Source organism: Myotis daubentonii, chromosome 3, assembly GCF_963259705.1.
Source record: "Myotis daubentonii chromosome 3, mMyoDau2.1, whole genome shotgun sequence".
NCBI classification, from domain to species: Eukaryota; Metazoa; Chordata; class Mammalia; order Chiroptera; family Vespertilionidae; genus Myotis; species Myotis daubentonii.
The window spans coordinates 174,699,640-174,724,629 of NC_081842.1; the positions used below are offsets into that span (position 1 = coordinate 174,699,640).

Below are 24,990 nucleotides of genomic sequence, written 5' to 3' on the forward strand. Positions count from 1 at the left end.
CCTTTGGTAGAGCTGTATATTTTAGAACTCATTAAATCTAATGGTGAGTAGATTTAGGTACCAGTTGTTCCATTTAAGGACCAGATGTGTATTAATTAGATTCTTTTTAAAACTTTAAAAATTTATCCAGAAGTTTATTGTGTAGCTATTATCTCAAGGGTGAATTTTTATTATACTCTATAGTTATTTCTATTGTAGAGAAAAAATATTTTTAAATTTTTAAAATTTTCACACCTTTTTTATAAAATACCAGATGCATTTTCAATAGACATTTAAATATGAAGTTGTTTTTAAACTGAACTATACAAATCACTGAATTTAAAGAAGAGAATTTTCTTAGGGGCAGTATGTGATCCCCTCCAAATTATTTTGAAGCATTAATTCTGTTTCTCTATGGTGTTGTTTTATATCATCATGTTTGTGCTATCACAAAATAAAGGAGAATATGCCCTAACTGGTTTGGCTCAGTGGATAGTCAGCCTGCGGACTCAAGGGTCCCAGGTTCAATTCCAGTCAAGGGCATATACCTTGGTTGCGGGCATATACCTTGGTTGTGGGCACATCCCCAGTGGGGGTGTGCAGGAGGCAGCTGATTGATATTTCTCTCTCATCGATGTTTCTGGCTCTTTATCCCTCTCCCTTCCTCTCTGTAAAAAATTAATAAAATATATTTTTTAAAAATAATTTAAAAAAATAAAGGAGAAGAGGAATCACAGAATATGTTATAACTTGATAACATGATTTCCCCATAGGAGGTAAATGTTACTCCTTGGTACTTGACCTAAGTCTTAACAAAATTTGTATAGGATATTACCATGTCATTTAATTCAGTGTATCATAAAAATAAAAATACTATTTGAACATCTTAAACTTTAACAAATTAAGGTTGAAAATAATTACCATTTAGAGAAATTTAAAATTCACCTCTTAAAATGAAAATAATTTTTAAAAATATTAATTTAAATGACAAACACTAAACAGTAGCCCGATTAAGCCTAATTGCCTTCTCTAATGTATTAGTACTATTTAAATAAGATTTTTGAGATCATCGGTCTGCTAAATATTAAGAATATTAAGAACACTTTGTGACACAGCCTTATAGAACATTACCTAAAATATACCAAAAAGGATCATTCCTTTAAGTTCTAGCATTGAAACCTTAGAATGTAAGCCAAAACATGTGAAGAAACCTACTTTAGTAAGGAAATAAAGAGTTAAGAAATGGATTGGTTTCATATGTAATCCAAGTTATGTAGGTATGTGCTTAATGCTATTAAATCAGTTACTGTATATTTGACCTCTTGATATACTAAGCTTTTGCCTTTCGGAACAGCTGGGTCTGCTAAGAATCATTTCTCAGTTCTCTTCATTGTAGATCAGATGACTCTCGCTTTATCACCCTTGGAGGCCACATGAAGGACAAAGCAGAAAGATCCACACACAAAACTAATGTTTATATGGGGGTGGGGGGTGGATACACTTGGCCCTGATTTTCCAGTGAACATAACAGAAAAAAGACCAATTGAGATTTGAAACCATTGTGTTACTCCAGCCATTATTTAGTTGCATCCTATCCATCTCATGCTCTGTCTCTATTGAACAGAGAGGCTCCTTGGGCTGCCTTGACTTTTGTGAATGTTTCACTCACTTAGCTGTGGTTCATCATTTGGACAGAATGCTACATCGGGGATTTTTCTCCCCTCCCTATGGCTCAAGGGAAAATGACTTCGTGTGCCTCATATTTGATACATGAACATACACCCTATTCTCTTCATTTTAAGAAGCAAAAAATTATTGGCAAAAGAGAAAACTGCATTTCTCAGAAACAGCCCTTCCCTCTAAAATGAAGTTGAAAATAACTTAGAAGGGTTTATTTTTGACAGGTATATTAGTGAAGAAAGTGATAAATCTTTAATATTTTATAAAACCTAAATGTTTTGTATTAAAACATTTCTATAATCCTGGGTGTAGCTGACAGAATTGCCTATTTCTGTGATTTTAATTCATCACTGGACATTTTTGATGTTTTGGAACTTAAATCTCTCAAAGTACAAAGTTGACTCTTCTTCAAGTGGTTTCTAACAGAGATAAGACATTTGACTCAAGGTAATTGATATAAATCTCCATGAAAGCTACAATGTAATTCAGTAACATTAGATTAAATCCTCTGGAAAATATTTTATTTACAGAATTTACCTATAACATATCTTGAATATGGGCACATTCTATTTTACTGTTTATATACTACTTTTATTTTCAAATAACATTTCTCTGTTCCAGTTATTCAGAAGTTAGAATTTCCTCATCATTGACTTAAATCAACACCCTGTGCTAACACAAGTACACTATTACAAAAAATAAAAAAATAAGACTACACCAGCCAGCCAAGATGCTGTCATTTGGGCGCACTGCTTACAGATGGTGACCATGGACAGCGATGTTCCTGCTGATTCGGCAGTGACTCAAGGCTGCTTTTCTCTGCGGACTTGCCCTTCGAGTCTTTATGCACATTTACTTTGAGAAAGAAATACTTCTTGATTTTCGCTTTGTCTAAACCCACTCCCTTTATCAGACTGAGACACACATACATTCTTGCAACAGCCTATGGTTGTTAATGTCAAAAACCAGATTTTTGTTATGCTTGCATTGTTTTAAAATACACCACCACTTAGCTAATTTGCTTTCATGCTGTCTTAGGTAATAGATATATTCATTAAAAATGTATGTTGAGGGGAAACCAAGATGGCAGCATAGGTAAACACCGGAAATTGCTGCCTCCCACAACAAATTCAAAACTTTAACAAATTAAAGACAAAACGAACATCATCCAGAACTACAGGAAGGCTGGCTGAGTGGAAATTCTACATCTAGAAGGAAAGAGAAAAGCACACTGAGACTCAGAGGAGGTGCGGAAGTGCAGAGGTACGGAAGCGCCTGCGGCAAGGGCTGGCAACTGAGGACGCGGCTGTCTTTTTGAATTGGGAGGGAGTCACAAGCCACCGACTGCTCTGAACTCCAGCTCCGGTGAGCCTCTGCGGACCCAGACTCATACAGGGAAAAACTGGACTGTCTGGCAGCGGGCAGAACTCGGAACTCGAGGGCGGCTTTCTCTCAAAGGTGCTTGCAGCGATTACTGGGACACTGAGACTCAGGGCCTCTTAAGGCAGGGCTGAGGATCAGCCATAGCTGCTTGCTCCGCCCTGTTGATTCCCTGAGACCCCGCCCCAACCAAGCTTCGGCAGAGGCTTTTGCATATGAATGCCCTGGCCCTTTGCAATCTGAAAATTATCTAACAAACTGCAGCTGGGCCAGACAGACCCAGAATTTCCAAGAGAAGGCCCAAGGCCCCACAGCAGCTTGCATTGCTTCACAGCTGGGCCTCATTTGGGCATCTCCAAACCCCAAACAAGGAAGGGGAATCTGCAAATCTCTTCATAGCTCCTGCTGGGTAGCCTCAGGCAGGGGCTAAATTAGCACCTCCTTAGATCCAAGAGCCAGTGTACCCAGTGGTCAGGGTGGGACCATCCAATTACAACTCCTCAGATCCATAAGGGACACACTCAGGGGGCAGACTCAGTGAGCACCAAAGCCCCACTGAAGCAAGTCTTGCCCCAGAAGGGTGTCTTCAGCACAGAAGTTCTCCCACTGTAGACACAGCTGATTCTCACAGCCAATTGACCTGGAGGTCAATTCCTCTCAGTGATACCTACAACAATCAAGGATTAACTACAAGAAGACTGTGCACAAAGTGCACAAAGGGGTACACCAAGAGTGTCCTCCTCAGGTAATTGGGGAGGCTGAGCCACTGGGCCTAGCACAGAAAGCCACTCTATCAACACAGGGAAGCATAAAAGGCAGAGACAAAGAAACAGGACACAAATGACAGAAATGGAGGAAAGCAAACGACTGGTTATAGAGTTCAAAACCACACTTTTAAGGTTTTTCAAGAACTTTCTAGAAACCGCCGATAAATTTAGTAAGACCCTCAAAAAGTCTGGTGAGACTGCCGATAAATGTAGTGAGACCCTCGAGGTTATGAAAAAGGACCAACTAGAAATTAAGCATACACTGACTGAAATGGAGGATATTATACAGACTCCCAATAGCAGACTAGAGGATCGCAAGAATCAAGTCAACAATTTGAAATACGAAGAAGCAAAAACCACCCAACCGGAAAAGCAAAAAGCAAAAAGAATCCAAAAATACAAAGATAGTGTAAGGAGCCTCTGGGACAGCTTCAAGCGTACCAACATCCGAATTATAGGGGGTGCAAGAAGAAGAGAGCAAGATATTGAAAACCTATTTGAAGAAATAATGACAGAAAATTTCCCCTACCTGATGAAAGAAATAGACTTACAAGTCCAGGAAGCGCAGAGAACCCCAAACAAAAGGAACCCAAAGAGGACCACACCAAGACACATCATAATTAAAATGCCAAGAGCAAAAGACAAAAAGAGAATCTTAAAAGCAGCAAGAGAAAGAAAGTCAGTTACCTACAAGGGAGTACTCATACGACTGTCAGCTGATTTCTCAACAGAAACTTTGCAGGCCAGAAGAGAGTGGCAAGAAATATTCAAAGTGATGAATACCAAGAACCTACAACCAAGACTACTTTATCCAGAAAAGCTATCATTCAGAATTGAAGGTCAGATAAAGAGCTTCACAGATAAGGAAAAGCTAAAGGAGTTCATCACCACCAAACCAGTATTATATGAAATGCTGAAAGGTATCCTTTAAGAAGAGGAAGAAGAAAAAAAGGTAAAGATACAAATTATGAACAACAAATACACATCTATCAACAAGTGAATCTAAAAATCAAGTGAATAAATAATCTGGTGAACAGAATGAACTGGTGATTATAATAGAATCAGGGGCATAGAAAGGGAATGGACTGACTATTCTTGGGGGGGAAAGGGGTGTGGGGAATGCGGGAAGAGACTGGACAAAAATCGTATACCTATGGATGAGGACAGTGGGGGGGAGGTGAGGGCAAGGGGGGGGTGAACCGGGTGGAGGGGAGCTATGGGGGGAGGGGGGGAACAACTGTAATAATCTGAACAATAAAGATTTAACTTAAAAAATAAATAAATAAAACATTAAAAAATGTATGTTGATGGGTCCTGGCCAGTGTTGCTCAGTGGTTAGAATGTCGGCCCATGGACCAAAGGGTTGTGGGTTCAATTCCCAGTCAAGAGCATGTACCTGGGTTGCAGCTTCGATCCCCAGCTTCTGTCAGGGCTTGTGCAAGAGGCCCCAATTCCTCTCTCTCTCCTCCCCCTCCCTTTCACTCTCCAATGGAAATGGAAAAATATCCTCAGGTGAGGATTAAAATATATTTTTTTTTGATGGGATAGTGGTTTTATTTTTATCACAGATTAAAGAAAACACATCTTTACATGAGAAACTCCAACATGAATATAATACATTATTTTTACCAATGGAATACTAGAGTAAATATGGACTTCTGCTAATATAAAGTGATACAGTAATAACAAGGCCAAGTTAACATGAAGCATGATAGAAGTCAATGCCTATGGTACTGGTAACCTTGAACCATCTATATATATATAAAAGCCTGGATGACCAGTTGTCCAGTTGCTATGACATGCACTGACCACCAGGGGGCAGATACTCAACACAGGAGCTGCCCCCTGGTATTCAGTGCACTCCCGCAGTGGGAGTGCCACTCAGCTGACTGGCCTGTCCTGGCGGCCCACCAGCCCGGCGGCAGCCACTCACTCCCTCAGTAGTCCTGCAGGTCCAATCTCTGGAGAATGGGCCAGGTACTGACGGACCAGCACTGCCAGCAGATCCTGACAGCACCGGCCTCCTGGAAGTTGGCCTCAGGCACAGGGGCTGCTTCTCCTCCCTAGACGCTCCGCACGGAAGAAAGGATATAAAAGCAGCTGCCAGGTGGCTCCTGACAACTGGTGCAAACGTTAGCAGGATGGATCCGGATCCCAGGCCAGCAAGGGCGTCCTACCACCCACCTGGAGGGCCGATCGCCTCCCAGCCTTCCCCCATCCCATGGGGACCCCACCCGTGCATGAATTCATGCACTTGGCCTCTAGTGTTAAAATAAAAAATAACAGGATAAAATCCTGCATTAGGACGTTTAACATAAAGTGATCCTGAAAGCTTAGAACCTAGTGCTCATGAGAAATAAAAAGACTTCACTCAAACCACTTTGACTTAAATTCAGGAAAATTCATTGTTTAATTACACTAAAGTAAATCAACATTCTTGGCAATACATAACAGTTTAATCTTTCTGCCTTGTTAAAAAAAAATCAAATTTGCACATGTAAAGAATTAAATACACATTACTGGTATTCTAAAACGTAAAGAAAACTGTGTTTTTTAAATATTTATTTATTTTAAAGAGAGGTGAAGGGGAAAAGAGAAACATCAACTTGTTCCACTTATTTATGCATTCACAAGTTGATTCTTATATGTGCCCTGACTGGGAATCGAACCCACAATCTTGGTATACTGGGATGACACTCTAGTCAACTGAGCTACCTGGCCAGGGCAAGAAAATTACATTTAAATACCAAAATTAGGAATTTCCTTTAAAAAAGAGGGGGAGGGGAGGGGCTAAATTCCTCCATTAAACTTGCTGTATTTGTAGATTTTTTACAAGACAACGAATTATAGAGTACATTTTCTAAATAAATACTGAAACGAAAGGCATTTTTTGTTTTCCCACTTAAATAACTGAATATTAACAAAATTCCAGTATGTCTTGGCCAGTGAATAGAAAATAAAAGCCTCAATTGGGCTTTGGTCCCCAAATACTTTTATTTGTGTAGAGAAAAATGACTTTTCATTGTTTCCTATAACTCCATAATACTCAAAGATGATCATTTTATTTATACGTAGCAAAAACTTCACAAAACTTTTTAGCACTGTTAACATTTCCACATTTGTCTGGAGATAGAGCTAGTCGGTTTTCTTCTGATTTCTTCCACTTTTGGAATCCCACATGATTATAATGTTAAAGTAAACCAAGAAGAACAGGAATTTCAAGCAGGACACGAAACACACCAAAACAGGAAATAAGTCCGGGAACTTCTGAGGAGGATCCAGCGTTACAGTCATTAATGTCAGAAGGACCATAGTGATTGTTGACATAAGAAACTGCAAGGAGAAAGACGTATTATGAAGTAATATAAAAGAAATTTTAATGTAACACTAAATTTGCAGCTGTAAATCAGTAGAACTGAAGGGTTGGGCTCGGGGGTACAATCTCTTTATGGTGGATCTCAACCTAGAGTGCAAGTTAGGATCAGCTGAGGTTATATAACTCGGTGCCCACACCATACCCAAGACCAATTAATCAGTTTCTGAGGTAGGCCTTAGTATTTTTTAAAGTTCTCCAAGTGATTCCGATGCGTAGGAAAAGTCTAAGAACCCCTGTCTTTGATTTCATACCACCCAGGCACTGAAGAAAGTTATCTCCACTTGGCTATCTATAAGCATCTAAATCTAAAATACATGTCAAAGCTATATTCAATAAGAGTAATGGTTGACTTCTCATCAGAAAACATGGAGGCCACAAGGCACTGGGATGGATGACATTCAAGTTGCTAAAAGAAAAAGACAATTTTTCTTGCAAAAATGCCCTTCAAAAATTAAGGAGACATTAACATAAAAGTTAGTATATTTAAAAATACTGAAATAGCCCAGCTCATGTGGCTCAGTGGTTGAGTGTCAACCTATGAATCAGGAGGTCACAGTTCGATTCCCAGTCAGGACACTTACCTGGGTTGTGGGCTACATCTCCAGGAGGGGATGTGCAGGAGGCAGCTGTTCAATGATTCTCTCTCATCATTGATGTTTCTCTCCCTCTCCCTTCCACTCTAAAATCAATAAAAATATATTTAATAAAAAAAAAAGAAGGTACAAATTCCCCAAATCTGGAGTGAAAAAAGGACATCACTGCTTACCATACCTAAAAATAAAAAACCAAAACCAGAAAAAGACATCACAGGAAAAGAAAACTACAGATCAATATCCCTTATGAACACAGGAGCAAAAGTCTTCTATAAAATACTGATAAACCCAAACCAGTGGTAGATAAAAAGGATTGTACACCAGTGTGGCTAAGTTGGAGCATCGTCCCATACACCAAAAGGTGGTGGGTTTGATTCCTGGTCAGGGCACATATCCAGTTTGCAGGTTTGATCCCCAGTCCGGGTGCATGCGAGAGGGAACCAATCTATGTTTCTCTCTCACATCACTGTTTTTCTTAATCTTTATCTCTCTCTTTTTTTCTCTCTCCCTTCCTTTCTCTAAAAAAAAAAAAAAAAAAAAGGATTGTACATTATGAGTTAGTGGGACTTATCCCAAGAATGTAAGGCTAGTTCAATGTAATGTATCACATTAATAGAATAAAGGGGGGAAATCACATGACCAAATCATTAGATATATGAAAAGCATATGACAAAATCAATACCTTTTCATGATAAAAAACACTCAACTAGGAACAGAAGAATTTCCAAAAACTTCCTAACCAAATAAAGGCCATTTATTAGCTAACATCCTAATTAATGCAGGAAGACTAAATGCTTTCCCCCTAAAATCATGAAGAAGAGATGTCTACTCTTGCCACTGTATTCAACACTGTACCAGAAATTCTAGTTAGGGTAATTTATAGGCAAGGAAATTAAAAGGCATCCAGATTGGAAAGGAAGAAGGTAAAACCATCATGATTTTCATATTCTTGTATATAGAAAATCATAAGAAATCCACTAAACATTTATAGCACAGAATACAAGTTCATTATTAAAAAAAGTAAATTGTATTTGTATACAGTAACAATGAACATTATGAAAATGAAATTAAGAAAATTATATTTACAAGGCATCATGAAGAATAAAATACTTAGAAATAAATTTAACAAGACATGTAAAACTTGTACACTGAAAACTATAGAACATTGTTGAAGGAAATTAAAGAATATCTAAATAAATGGAAGCACACCCTATGTCCATGGGTTTGGATGGCAAAAATCTCAAGATGGTAATGCTCCCTCTCAAAATCTCAGCTGGGCTTTTAGAGAAATTAATGAACTGATCCTAAAAATAATATGGAAAGAGAAGAGGGACACAGAAAGCTAAAACAATCTTGAAAAAGAAGAACAAAGTTGGAGGGCCCATGTGTTCCATTTTAAAACTACAAAGCTGTAGTAAATGAGACAGTGTGGTACCGGCATAAGCTAAGAACCATTCCGTAAAAACCAAACAACTTACCAAACGTTGGATAACTCTGGGAAGAAATGTAAAACATGGAAGGTATTTCCTAACAGAAACGGAAAAGGATTTCAACTGCAGTTCTTCTTCTGAAGTCTTTTCAAATATTGAAAAGGACGTTGCACAAGCTATAAAAAATGCCACCACTGTCACAACTGTGGGCATTAGGAGGTCATCCTTCAGTAGAAGAGGTAGCATACTATAAGGGAAAATAGAAACCATAATCACTTTGTTAAAACATTTTAAATGAGTTTATAAGAACTATAAAAACTGAGAATATTATATGGAAACTGGTTTGACTCACCTAAATGTCGACACAAGTAAAAACCAAGTAGACATAAAAGGAATTTCATTCAAAACTAAGCAGACAGGTCTAAAATGATAAAGAAAAAAAAATAATTTAATCTTATAGAATATAATTTCAACTCTTCCTTGTAAAAAATATGGAGAGATTTTATGTCTTATTTTCAGGGTAGCTAAAAAACCAAAAACTTTAAAACAGCCATCAAGGTCTTCATATGGACTACTGATTCATTTTTTTTTTTTTTATAACCATCAATCCAAATTAAATGAGTCTAAATACAGAGAAGGTGTCAACTCCTCATAACTGGAAAAGTGATTCCAGAATTCAGTCCACCGATGGAATATTTATCATACAAAAGTAGTTTTAAAAAAAGAATCAGATAAACCGATCTAAACAGAGAAGGAGAGCTGCTTCATATATTTCATATTTGGTAAATATGAAATGAATTCCCAGAATAGTGGTTTTCATACTTCTTATGACCTTCCATGTTACATATTACTCAGCTAAAAACTAGTTGTAATAGGATCATCTGCCACTGAAGAGAGGACAACAGAGGCAAAGAAGAACTATAAAGGGAAACAAGTGTATGATTGTAGAATAAAAGAAAAGAGGGTGGGGGGAACAGTAGGAATAGGCAACATGAAAAGAGCAATAGTATAGGAACAGGAAATGTAATGCCAAGAAATGGAGCCACTGACTTTACCAAAGAGCGGTTTAAGGTTATAAGTGTGAACTCTGTGACCTCCTTACCACCAGCCTCAGACCCATTACCTCTGGATTCAACTGTGGCAATAATGCTCAAGAAGAAGGGGCCTGGCGGGCATGGCTCAGTGGTTGAGCATCAACCTATGAACCAGGAGTTCATGGTTCGATTCCCAGTCAGGGCACATGCCAGGTTGTGGCCCAATCCCCAGTAGGGGGTATGCAGGAGGCAGCCAATCAAAAGATTCTCTCTCATCATTGGTGTTTCTATCTCTCTCTCCCCCTTCCCCTTCCTCTCTCTGAAATCAATAAAAACATACTAAAAAAAAAAGGGGGGGGGGGTGCTGTCCAGAAGACCTGAGTCCTAGTCTCACCTCTGCCACCAACTCACTGTATGTCCTTGAAAAAATGGTTAATTTAACTTTTTTTCTTATGTGTAATTGAAATAATAACATCTTGTACTGTTAAGTAGTTGAAAAAACTCTTACAAGTATTATCTAGTATTCGGGGCCCAAGAGCTAATCTGAATGGTCAGATTACGGATCACTGAATGAGCTGCCTTTCTATGGGGTAGAAATTCTAGGGAGAATCTATGTTTGAAAGTAAATACCTCTCCCCAGTTCTTGGCACTTGAGATTTGTGTGTAGGGTCAGCCTCGCCCAGCCGTGGGCAAACTACGGCCCGCGGGCCGGATCCGGCCCGTTTGAAATGAATAAAACTAAAAAAAAAAAAAAGACCGTACCCTTTTATGTAATGATGTTTACTTTGAATTTATATTAGTTCACACAAACACTCCATCCATGCTTTTGTTCCGGCCCTCCGGTCCAGTTTAAGAACCCATTGTGGCCCTCGCGTCAAAAAGTTTGCCCACCCCTGGCCCTAGCCTCATAGAATAGTGGTAACTCAGGTTTAGACTTTGGAGGATGAAATCAAGCTGATCTGAGACTGTTTTGTTCAAAGCAAAGAAGCCTTCCACATAGGCCAGCCCAGCTTACTATAAAGCTATGCACTGAGGTTTTAGTGCAAAGCTCCACTTCCCACTTGCCATTGATCACTCTGTACATATCTTCCACAGGAACCTGTGACCAGGGTGAGGGGTAGAGCTAGGTTGTGGGTTGGGATTCAAGTATTCCAATGTGTTCTAGGCAAATACTATTTTAATATTGGGATAATATAGCCTTAACTGTCACCCAATTTCTCTGAAGATCAGGGGGGGAAAATTAATGCTCCTAAAACAAAGTAGTCTGGTTAGAGATTGCCAATAGGGCCTAACCAAAGGCTTTGACAAAGGAAATAGAAATGAGGCAACATAAGAAAGCCCCTAAAAGAGGTGAATGGAGAGAACAAGGCTTTGAATAGGGATGAAAATGAAAAAGGCAAAGATGACAAAGAGACTCCAATCTTTGGAAGACATTTTTTATTAGCATACAGAATATATATAGGAAGAAATAAGTCCGTCGGTAATAATTCTATGAAATATTCTCAGTTTAAAATATAAAGAAGTAAAACTGAAAAAAGTATAATTTAATGAAATAACTTTATGCAACTATATAACACTTGCATAGTTGTGTTTCATACTTATGTAATTATATGTAACACATTGATTTATATATTATAAATGCACTAGAGGCCCAGTGCACAAGATTCATGCACTGGGGGAGGAGAGGTCCCTCAGCCCGGCCTGTGCCCTCTCACAGTCCAGGACCCCTGGCTCCTTACCGCCCGCCTGCAGTGGAGGCGAGAAACTCCCGCCACTACCGCTGTGCTCACCAGCTGTGAGCTTGGCTTCTGGCTGAGCGGCGCTTCCCATGTGGGAGCACACTGACCACCAGGGGGCAGCCCCTGCATTGAGTGTCTGCCCCCTGGTGGTCAGTGCGCGTCATAGTGACTGGCCATTCCGCTGTTCGGTCGATTTGCATATTATGCTTTTATTATATAGGATAATAATTAATTAAATACTTGAAACATTTTTACTTACAATGATACTAAGAGAATGGACTTTTCATGTACTTGGAAAGAAAATAAAAAGAATGATAGTGCACAGGTAACCTTTAAGAAAAAAAAGAAGGGAAATGAAATATAACAGCTTACAAAATATAACTGCAATTTAATTATGAATTTGAATAAAAATCACTTCAGGTAAAACTTTAAAGTTTAATGTGGCTTCTATCTAGAAGGAAAATATATACATAGCACTAAATGCATAATATTTCATTCAAATATATAGTCAACATATTTTTGAGAAAACTAATTATAACACTATACTTAACCATATAAAGTAAGTTCATTGAGACTCAGTTATTAATAAAACTACTAAACACTTCAGATACAACAATCATGCCTTAATCCTCCCTTGGAATCTCTGACAACTTAAATTAAAAAGCATGAAGGAAAAGGAGGTGAAAATCTAAAATTGGCAAAACAAATCTATTTCAGTGTTTTTAAAACATGCATTTCAATAAAATATATTAAGTATTTCATAATAATTTCATTCATATATACATATGATTTCATTCATATGTGGAATATAAGACAAAAAGAACAAATGAACTAACAAAACAAAAACAAACATAGATTCAGACAACAGAATGGTGGTTACCAGCGGGAAAGGGGGATGGAGGAGGGGGAACTGGGTAAAGGGAGTCAGATACATGGGAATGGAAGGAAACTAGACTTTGCGTGGTGAGCACACTATAGTGTACACAAATGTTGAATTATAATGTACACCTGAAAATTATATAATGTTATTAACCAACGGCACCACAATCAATTTAATTTTAAAATAAAATGTGCTTTTCAATAAAAAATAAATGTTTTATAAAGTAATCATTTACTATTTGGGATTTTAAATAAAAAAATTACATAGACCCATTTTCAGAAGTTTATATTCTGAATATCAGACATAAGTATACATCCAAATGTAGTTATTCAAGTAAAAAATGTGGGTCGCTACCTTGTACATGCTACGCATCCAATCCATCAGCAAATCCTTTGTACACCACCTCCTAAATACAATACCCACCCACTTCTCTCCTTCCCTCTGCTGACGCTGCTAGAAGAGTGGTCTGAGCCACCATCTTTCTCCTGGGCTACTGCAATACGTCCTAATTGGTGACACTCACGCCTCCTTCCAATCCATTCTCCAGTCAGCCATGCCCGTTTATGTCAACTTCCTTATTTAAATTCCTCCCATTGCTTCCCTCCTGCGTCATGTGGGTCCTGCCTTCCTCTTCCAGTCTACTGCTGTCTTCCTCCCTCACTTCACACTAGCACTTCACACCTGTGCCTTTAAGCCTGAAACGTGCCAACGTGTTCCTGCCTTAAGGAAAAAGTTGCTTTCATCAAGTCAGAGCCCAGATCTTCTTGCGATTGGCTCTTTCTGGTCGACCACTCAATGTCACTTCCCTAGGACAACCTTCCCATACTCAAGTAATGCCCCCTAACCAAGCCCATCCGCAGTCTTTTCACATACCACTGTTTTCTTCATAGTCCTCACTACTCCCACATACTTTCTTGTTAACTGATTTATTTTGTTTATTGTAGTTCTTCTGCCAGAATTAAGAGAGCAGGGATGCTCGCTGTCATTCCCTCACATGCCAGTACCTTGAAAAGGACTGGACACATTAGCGAGCACTCAGTAAGTACTACTTGAATGAATTAAATATAAGTCATTTTGCTGCTATAAATACATTAGTATTCATATCATCAATTACCTCAATTACAGACTTATATGGAGAATTGACTTGAGAATAATTCAATCTTCATGGAAAGGAAAACACTTTAAAAGAAATTAAAATGAGAAATATTTTAAAGCTCTTAGAAGTATTCAGTAAGAATTCAAAACATTACCAACAAAAATAACAAAAGTCATTAATATAAGTCTCTTTCTGTTGTTTTTTAAACACAGTGGCTTGTATTAAAACAGAATAAAATTAGGACACTCAGAGAGAGAAAATGTTTTTTCTGGCTTATAATCCCTGAAAGTAATCATCTCTAGCGCTGCCACAGTTACTCAAACTCTGAAATTGCATTCCATTATCTTTGAAATATACCTTTATTTAGCATGCTATTTCCTAGAGAAATAGCCTCATCTCATATAAACTTGCAAATATTTCAAGTTAGGCCTATGGAAGACATCGGAGCATCACTAACCATATCCCTCTGTTCTAAAAGTCCTACAGAATATTAACCGTAGATGACTCGGTGTGCTCAGAGTTCATTCACAGAATCAAACAACAGAAAACGTCAATAAAAAGGTAATCAAAAGAGAAGAAGAACATGAAACTATCTTTTTTACATGGTGGTACTGATAGGCACTTTTGAAGTATTTCAGCAGTATGCTATGTTATGGCTTGTTTTTTAGAATGCAATGTAAGTACGTGGCAGTCCCAGAATCGAAACCCTAATTCCTAAAATGTTGTGCCCTTCTAAAGTCCACTGACTTACTGTTTTCATAAACCAAATTTTCTGGACATATTAAAAGATACTTTTAAATGTCATTTTATAGGCCCATGCACACAGGAACAAAATTGTAAAAGTGCCCCAGAAATACAACCTGGAGGGATTTGTAAACCCACTCAGAGAAACCCTAAACTGCAGGAAATAGAACCAATGCACCTTCAAACTGACACAAGTCATCTTTCTACAACAGAAATCTGTCCCCTCCCCTGCTTAGAAATCGTTTTCTGGCTCCTCTTGCACACAAATCCAACTCCAACTTATTCAACCTGACATTCAAGCCCTTATACTACTTGATCCTTTTTGATTCTGCTCTCTGACTATATCCTCTACACACACACACACACACACACACACACACACATTTCAATGTTCAATAGCTGTTCCCAGAGCATTCCCTATCGTTTCTCATCTCTATACCTTCAAGCTCTTCCTCCTGTCTTGAATTCTCTTCTGCTATATAACCTCCTATCCCAAACCTTGCCCAGCTTTCAAACTTTGTCTCCAATCCCACTGGCTCTAAGAGGCTGTCTAACACCTGCCCCCAAGTAATAGCTCCTGTTCCCGCACAGTCATAGCACCTAATCTGTACCAAATAGAACTTAATACCATCTGCGCTATCACATAATTACTTAAGCATATGTCTATCACCACTGTTTTCTTGTTTGGATTCCCTCACTGACTAATACAAAGCAGGACTTAAATAACTGTTGAATTAAACTGAAAGTTTAGTTAGTGCCAAAAAGAATACCTAAGTATGTCAGACACTCAATAAATGTTCATCAAATAAATGAATGTTCCAACCCAATAAAGCCTCCTGTTCAGAGCAAATAATTATCTCTATTTTTAAAAGATTATTTACAGCAAGAATTAAGTATCTAAAGTAAGGAGAAACTTACCAGAGTATATCTGAATCCTTTGGGAGAGGGCTGAAGTATTAATTTTATACATGCAGGAAGCAGGCTCAAAAATGTAAAACAAAAACTAAAAAATGAATAAAAATAAAATACTTGTTATCTTTGTAAAGGCCTATAGCTAAAACAAATACTTTTTTAAATATAAGGATCACATTACTTATCAACTTAAATTGACTTCAAATTAAAGTTTATTTTTACTTTTTAAATTTAAGACTAAATAAAATCCACACCCTGAAATATGTACGCTCTTCAACATATACATAATTATATAATATAGAACAAAACATTATAGTAGTAAGTGCTGCTTATGTTATTTTACTATTTAGTCTCATTTATAGAAAAGAAAGGTAGCTAACTATTCATTATCAAAGACTCAAAATAAGAAAACATAACCAAGTATAAAGAGACAATGCTCTATTTGTAACAGAAACATTGATCAAATGTACTGTAAGAGAATCTCTCAGGCCCTCAATTCACAAAGTTGATTATCTGATTTTCAAGCACCTGGTAAATAAAATAAAAAAACAAGTCAGAAGCTGCTAGAGCTTCTAGTGATGGCTGGTGGGCAGGGGAGAACTCCGTAAGCAGAGCCATCTGGAGCCATGTGGTACCACGGCACACAGCCCCGAAAGCCCCGACACAGGATCATAACTCACACAGTAACTGATTTTCCCACTTTGGGTGGCTTTGTGGTGTGTCAGCTTGGCTCTGAAGAACTACAATCCCTCGTTACACGGGCTATAAGGGATATTCGTGAAAGGACTGGATGGGAGAGGGAGGCAGCACACACTCTGCTTTGCCCCGTTATTCAAACACTGGTCTTGGCGCTGCTGGGAAGAGATTTTGCAGAACTAACAAAAGTCCCTAACCAGTTGATTTTAAGTTAATCGATAGGAAGATAGTCTTGAGTGCGCCTGACTCAATCAGTTAGAAGCCCTTTACCAGTGAAAGGGCTTAGGCCTTCCCTAAACTCAGAGATTCTCATCAGCAGCTGGGTCTGAATTGCTCTTCCTTCCCTTTGACCCTCTGCGGTCGTATTAAATTTGGACATGGGTGTCGTACTGGTCGGAATTAATTTCCATTGAAAGAGCAGTGATACATAACATGCAAGATTATGAAGGATAAACAAGATTTATTAATTCTTTTTTGAACATTAGATGTATGTTTAGACAATAATGTGTTTCAGTAACATGTTTTTATGTAAAAATTATATTTTATATTTCTCCATTGTGTGGTATCTTTGAAAGCAGTCTCCAATATGCAGTCCTGGTTTTCGACTATATGTATCGCAAAAATTAGTTTGGCGTCTTCCGCCCCTAATCTTTCTGTTTGAACATACAGAGCAATCTTTACTTTTCACACCTTCACAGTGCCGCAATATATGCAGTTTCCCATTAAGCCTTTCATCTTTATCTGAGGCCGATGGTCTTCCTGCCAAAATAAAACTCTTCATCGTTACTTTCAGATTCGCAGTACACTTCCTTCAGTAACTTTCTTTTTGCCATTTTGGAGTATTATTTTGAAATATCTTAACAAGCGAGAATGCCTAATTACAGTTAAACGTAATTTGTAAAGCTTTATTTGAAATTCTGCGAAGTATCTCCGAAGCTTGTCGATTTCTTCACTCTCAAAAGGCGACTGACTCGCCACGGTGTTTTGCATGGCGAGTGTGGAACGACCTCGTTTGTTTATATTGAGTTTCGATATCTCTGATTTGTCGGGGCAATGTTTTGGTTCGTGACAAGGTCGCTTAGACACTTAAGAGCTTTCAGAGAAATTATGAACCGATACATGAATGAATAGAGTTAAGATTCGTAGGGTTCCTTGCTGTGGTGGCTGAGAGCAGACATACGACCGGAACGGTAAAAAAGCTTTAGTGGCTGAGAGCAGACAAACGACCGCAAAGGGTTAAATATTCCTTTCTGAATGCCTGTGGACTTTCAGTTTGCTTAGCCAGCCCTCACAATTGTATAAGCCAATTCCTCATAGCAAATTCACACACACACACTCACACACACTGATCCCCTCCTCATTCTTTAGTTGAACCCTGACTGATACATCACTGAAAATCACAACTCTTCCAACATATGTTCAATCATGGTGAGCATACTCACCAATTAAGGAGGAGAAAAGTAGGTAACAATCCAGGAAGATTTTCACATAAAATATATCAAATAGAAGAGTTTTGTTGTACAGAGGGATAGATTAATGTTACGTGGAAAATTCACTAACAAAGACCAGCTCATTCCCTAATGATGCCAGATAAATGAGATATTACCATAATACTTTTAGAGGAAAGCATACAAAACACTATATACAAACTTTGTGACTCTTACCTGATTTTTATCTGGGTGTGATGTGGCAAAATATTCTTGATCTTCAGAAAGATACTTAGGCTACACCAAATATTGGCTACTTTATCCTTAAAAGAGATTTGTTAGTTTTACATTCTGATATAATTGAAAGAAATACCAAACTCCACAAAGTACAGTCCATAACTTCTAAATAAACTTGGGAGATGTAAAGCTTTTGTTCACAATTTTATAAGTTGATTAAACTCTCTAATGCATATGTACACACACAGATAAGCATTTTTCACTTTTTTGCAATGGGAGTTTATCTAAATCACTACCCAACCCTAATCTAGACATTCCCAAGAAATACTTCATATTTTTCTAAGAACAGCACACTATCCCTAAATAAGGAAGTTATTCATCTTTGAAAATGTTTCTAGAATTTTTTTGTTTTCCTAGTGTGTAGAACACATATTATATGACCTGTTTTATCACACATCTGAAATTATCTAATATAACTTCCTAGCTACTAGCAATGACAAGAGTTAATTGCTAATAAATCAAAAAGTTTAAAGGCATTAGCAGTTGTGCTAGGATCACTTTCAAAATTAAATTTGTAACTACAGCTCTCTGTTCATGAAACCCATCCTCTACACAGCTGCTTGACTCACAGCTGTGTAGGCAAAACATCCAGAAAGTAACTACCACTGACAGCTGTACCACCCTTCTTCCCTCCGTTCTTCAGATTCTGAGAGCAACAAGGGAATGGAGGCGACCTGCAACACCACCAAACATATTAATATCCATTTTTATGTTTACCATGCTAAATGCCATCTCTTAAACAGAAGGCAAAGCAAATAACCAGGCAGCTTACAAGGAGAATCAAACTTTTCTTTTCTTTAAATCCTACCTGAAGATATTTTTCCCCCATTGCTTTTTCAGAGAGAGTAGAAGGGAGGGAGGGAGGGAGGAAGGGATGGAAGGAGGGAGAGAGAGGGAGAGAGAAATTGATGTACATCAATTGGTTGCCTCCCGCATGCACCCCAACCAAGGCTGGGGATCAAACCTGCAACCCAGGTATGTGCCCTTGACCAGGAATCAAACCCACAACCCTTCGATGTGCAGGTCAATGCTCTAACCACTGAACACACTAGCCAGGGCTCAAACTTTTCTTTATATACTAGTAAGTGTTCAGGTTAGAAAAATATAAAGAAGATAGGAGCACAATTTTCAAAGTTCGACTCACAGCTCTGCCGCACACTACCTACATGACCTCAGTTTTCTGATCTGTAAAGTGGGTATAATAGATACCTCAGAACTATTGTAGGGATCAAATAAAATCATGTGAGGTATCTGGCACCTAATAAGTGGTGATAATAATAGTGACTGTTTATGATTATCAGTATCAGCAGCAGCGTCTCCATCAACATACAAGTCGCACATTCTTGTTACTTCACAAAACCAAATTCTCTTAGTCTCAAAATGCTGGGTCCATCTCCTTACAGATCAAATCTATATATTAGAAATTTACATATATATATATATATATATATATATATATATATATATATATATACACATACATACACATATATATACACATATATATATAATATGCTTTTCTAATTCTTTTTAAAAGAAATGTTTATTCAAAAGCAAATTATCTATAAATATGTTGTCTCTGTCTAACTTTATTAAAAGGGCCTTTTGTTTCAGAAAAATGGTTTAATTTAATTACTAAATCTAAATCATCAAATTACCCATGTAATTAAAGTTTAACAAGAGTGATTAAGCTAGCATTAAATGAAATGAAAGATTCTCATTAGAAATTACTGTGGGTGAAGGTTGTATTTATATATCTCATAAGGAATTAGGAGATCTTTCTGAAGCAAACATGATTATTAGTTTAAAAAGTAATTTCCTAAGACTAAAAAGAGAAAATAAACCAAAGAAATTACTGAGCTCTTAACTCTGTAGCTGCAACTTCTCATGCTGTCTTCATTCTGGACCCCTTTCATTAGAAAAATGTGTAATTGGATTATGGATCTCATGATGGCATAAATATTAGCAATGCATGTAATGTACTAGAACATGCCAGCTGAGCTAGAGGTTTACACTGAATTAAATAATTGGCAAGGAATGATGGTGAGAAGAGAGCAGCTGAAGTTACTATTCCCTGAGGGTCTTCTACAGGAAATCCCAGCGGTCACAGGGGAGGGAGCAGAAAGCAGTGAGAGGAGAGTGTACACGTGCCTCAAATAATCCACGATCCACTGGGAAGAGCCTCCTTAGAACCTGCAGGGTTTGCTCCTTTTCTGTAACAAACGGCAGCCAGCAGAGCACGAAGGAAGCCACAACAGTGCACGCCAGCTTAACCAACAGCACAAACCTGGAACAAAAGCAAAGGCAACCCGTGAGCCAAGACGTTAATACTTCTGAGAAAAGCTGAACCACGCTAAATATAATAAATGCAAGTGTATGGGAATGGTAAATCTATGCCACTGACATAGGTTTAAGATGGGAGTCTACTCAAATCAGGGTTAAGAAATTCAAAACCATTACGATGGGCACTTCTCCGCCCCGCAGGTGTGGCTCAGTTGATGGAGCGTTGTCCCATTCACCAAGAGGTTGCAGGTTCCATTCCCAATCAGGGCACATGCCTGGGTTTCAGGCTCAATCCCCAGTAGGGGGAGTGCAGGAGGAAGCCGATTGATGTTTCTCTCTCATTGATGTTTCTATCTCTTTCTCTCTCCCTTCCTCTCTCTGAAATCAATAAAATCATTTTTTAAAAAAGATCTGCACTTCTCTAACAAAAAAAACTCTCACCATCCTAATTAACATTTAACTTAGATGTCATTCCTATGTAGCCATAAAGACAAATGTCCAATCAGGGTTATATTTCTAATAACTATGTAATCTAACATGCTCTTAAACGGATGAAATCCTACAGCAATGCTCTAACAAACCAACCCACATCACCTACAGGAAATGTACACTGATCAAAATATTTTTCTAGTTAGGAAGATTTAAAGTAAATGTAGAACATGACACTCTCTCTTCCTACTCTCCCCATAGTCAACACATTAGTAAGAAAGCACCGAAAGGCCAGGTGAAAGGCCACCTTCCTCCAAGTAAGCAGGCCACATACATTCTCGGGAGTACTTTGTAAAATTTTGGTGTTTAGAAGCCACTCACCCTTTTCCTTTGAGGCCTTTTTTAAAACACTTGCCAAGTAGAAAACAAAAAAAGGGCAAGGAATGGTAAAGTTCCATCTGTTTGTAATTTATAGCTAAACAAAATGCCAGTGATCCTAGCAGGTCCCAGTGACAAGATACTCCAAGAACACCCCACAGAGCAAAGCCAAGACTCACAGAATTATATCTGTCCCTGTGTCAAGGAAATTATCTCAGTAATTAAAAGAGGTAGATCTTGCACTTTATAGAATGTATTTCTTACACAATTTAAAAATAAGAGATATGAAAGCTAATTTAAATAGAAATTGAAGTTATTGGATGTATATTAACATTTGAAATTATAAATAATGGCCTCAAATATATAAAATCTAGTGTTAAACACAGCACCTGATTTGTTTAGCTTTAAAAGAACTCTAAATAGTTAACACATAGCTTTGTTTCTGCTAGACTATTTCAGTTATTATAAAATGATGCTTCAAAAGTTTAAAAAAAACATAAAATTTACTGATATCACTATACTTCTCTATAAATATGCATCAGTATAAATATAAATGCTTGATTATAAACAAATAACAGTTATATTAAAACAACATCACCATTAAATTTTCAGTCCAAAATAGTGAGCTAGGCACTCATGTTTACCTCCTCTCCTTCCCTAAACCCCCTTAAGATAGAGAATTTTTTTAAAGTATAAACTCACAGCCATAAAGAGAACAGGAAGTTGGGCTACAGGAGATCAAGATTTCAACACATTTCTAGAAGCCAGAAAGAAGACAGAAAAGTGGTAACAAATGAAATAGGATGAATGAAGCCGTAGCCTAGAGGAAGCTCAGGCAAGCAAGGAGCCGTCTACCCTGCACGCCCCTGGAGAACTCTGGAAACACCAAGTAGGTTAGAGGGCTTGAGCAATATTTTGAAAAGAAAACAAGAGGATTAACTGAAAATCCCTAGATGGAGAAATCAAATCCCACCTCACTCCTGTGCAAAGGTTATCTGGCAGCCAAACCATGTACCACCCCAGGCAACAGAAGAAGGAATATTTCTCCAAAAAAAATGGAACAAGCCATCTGGGACAGCTGGTGGAGAAATTAACACTACAGTACAAAGCCCTCCACACTCTGAAATTTAAGGATCCTACAATGTACTGGCCAGCTCCCTGCCTACTTAACCTACAGTGGATCAAATAAATAAAGAGCCCACATGTAGCTTTTTCTTCTGTCTTACCCTTAAATTAGAATACTCTTGGATCAAATAGACATTGAAGAAAAACCTAAGACCAAAATGAAAAGGGGAAAAAAATGACCCTGGAAGAATGGAAATAATTAAGAAAATAGTAAGGAAAAAATTAAGGAGTGAATTGAAATTTAAGATATGCTTAACAAAACAAATGAAACGTAACAGAGGTGTTAGAGATAATCTTCCAAACCATAAAGACAAAGAGATGCTCAAGATGGAGATGAAAGACCTAACATCTAACCAGCTCAAGAATGAAGTGAGAAAATTATCAAAGAAATAATATAAGAGAATTTCCCAGAACTGAAGAACATGAGTCTTCAAGATGAATGACCCACAGAGTGTCCAAAACAATTGTCAAAATACATACGCCTAAGCAATCACTGTGAAATTTCAGAGCTCCCAAAATAAAAAATAGTAACAGCAGCAGCAGCAGTAATGTCAGATAATAACAGCAACAAATATTTATACAATACTCAATACTTCCCAAGTACTGCTTTAAATGCTTTATAAATATTAATTCACTTCATTCTCAAAAAGTTTACTAAGTAAGGGTTATTCTTATGCCCACTTTACAAATCAGGAAAGTAAAGTACATAGTGGTTAAAAAAAATGTGTCACTATAAACTGACATAATCCCAAAAGCTTCAAGTTTGATTCAAATCACAGAGAAGATACCACTACAAGTTTGCCAGAATGTGAAAATAACAAGGAATGACAATAGGTGAAGATGAGCACCTAGAACTTTGACACAGTGCTAATGGAAGTGTTAACGGGTGTACCATGCTTAAAAACCAGTTGGGAATATCTAAAATTACGCATGTGCATACCCTGTAACTTAGCAATTCCACTCATAAAAATATATATTTACATGTGTACAGAGACATTTATAAGAGTAATGATAGCAGCAAATTCATCACAGCCAAAACCTGGAGGCAATCCAAATGTCTATCAGTAATAGAATTATGTGTATTCTTGCAATGGAATATTATAACGCAATGTAATTGAACAAATTACAGCTACATACAACTACAAGAATAACTCTCACAAACAAAATGTTGAACCTAAAACACCAAACACAAATACCTAGTGTGTTGTCTCTCATATATAAAGTGCAAAGCGGGGAGGGGATAGCAGTATTAGCACTTAGCTATCTCTGGGAAAGGAGGAGGAAGAAGTACTCAGGAGGCATACAAGTGTAGCTTTGGCCCCCCCACCCCAATCGGGGGCGGGGCTGGCCAGCCAGCCAACCACCCATGGCCCCTCCCCCCAGACAGCTGCGGCCTCTCCCCTGCCCCTCCCCGACCCCAACCCCTGGCTGGCCCAGCCCCCAATCGGCCCCCCCACCCAAACAGCCAACCTCCCACATCCCCCCCTCCTAATAGCCCGGCCCCGATTGGCCCCCATCGGGATGGGCCAGCCAGACCCCACCCATGCATGTTCATGCACTGGGCCTCTAGTAGTTTATATAAGCAAGTACCCTAGCAAATAAGATATTACTGAATGATAACATTATACACATTGAGTCTAGATTTCCTAATAGGCATGCATCTAACTTCATTTCTAAATTAGTAAAGGATACTGAAAATGTCCATAGTCAATAAGAATAAGGCCTGGATACAGCAATATGCATAATGCATTAGCAACCTGTAAAGACAGATATTATGAATTAAGAGAGTAATCTGTTACTTGAATCAAACAGGGTAAAAGTGTAGTTTCACTTAACACAGTAGCAAATGTTCCCCCTCTTACCTTCCAGTTATCAAAAAATTGCATTTTTATAAAACAACTCTTTAAACACTATAGTTTTCATGGAGGTGATATTTCATGGATAGGATGCCTCAGTAAAAAGGAAACCACTAGAAGGTGTTAGTCAGAGAAAGCACGTTTAGATACACAGGTCAGAGAAATTAATCTAATGATTAATCTGTATAAAATCACCAAAAAGAGTATTTGTTGACTGTGATTGTGAGACTACATAGCAACTTTTCAAAATACCTTTCAGTTTAGTCATCCTCACAAGTTTTTAACATAAAAGCAACTCATAATTCTGAATATCCAACCCTTTTAAGACAAAGAAAAATAAATACTGTACATTAAGTTCTTCAACAGTACAATAGAGCTATCAAAAAGCCTATTTTTTTTCTTGCGCTACACTAAACACAGTGTCCAGAATAAGGTAAATGATAGAAATTCAGATTTACCAGCTAAGCAATAAATTCAATATGCTGCATGATTCAGTAGTATATAACTTCTAAAATTCAATGCATCTTATTACTACAGTTGGGCATTATAATAATTAAGGTAAATTGATGTTTTCTAAGTGAAAATTAATTGACAGATATAGACTATTCCCTATTAGTATCTATTCCCAAAAGCATGGCTTCCTTAAGCTTCATACTCAATAGTAAAGCGAATAAAATATTTCAGAGATGAGATGTCAGGTTGCTTTAAAACTTACCTTTTTCTTAGTTGACATTTCTTTTAAACAACAACAGTACAAAACCACTGCAGGTATGTAAATCAGCAAATCAGCAATTAACACTAAAAAAAGAGACACAAGCAAATTATTTTAATTGTGAGACCATCAAGAGCTATAATGATGTATTTATCGTCTCCCTCCCTCCATCCTTAA

At 37.8% G+C, this 24,990-nt stretch overlaps 1 protein-coding gene across 3 annotated transcripts in view; it reads right to left on the reverse strand.

Moving 5' to 3' along the window:
- Positions 1-6,781: 6,781 nt before the first annotated feature.
- The window catches only part of ALG6 (ALG6 alpha-1,3-glucosyltransferase), a 35,971-nt gene continuing 17,762 nt past the window's right edge, over positions 6,782-24,990 (reverse strand). For all 3 annotated transcript variants that reach the window (XM_059689307.1, XM_059689309.1, XM_059689308.1), the window contains exons 6-15: positions 24,817-24,899; positions 23,938-24,002; positions 21,124-21,309; positions 20,182-20,317; positions 17,971-18,056; positions 15,617-15,701; positions 12,238-12,308; positions 9,558-9,626; positions 9,254-9,452; positions 6,782-7,139 (exon numbers count right to left, since the gene is read on the reverse strand). In XM_059689307.1, the coding sequence (XP_059545290.1) occupies positions 6,942-7,139; positions 9,254-9,452; positions 9,558-9,626; positions 12,238-12,308; positions 15,617-15,701; positions 17,971-18,056; positions 20,182-20,317; positions 21,124-21,309; positions 23,938-24,002; positions 24,817-24,899 (1,178 nt within the window). In that variant the 3' untranslated portion in view covers positions 6,782-6,941. The remainder of the gene's footprint in view (positions 7,140-9,253; positions 9,453-9,557; positions 9,627-12,237; positions 12,309-15,616; positions 15,702-17,970; positions 18,057-20,181; positions 20,318-21,123; positions 21,310-23,937; positions 24,003-24,816; positions 24,900-24,990) is intronic.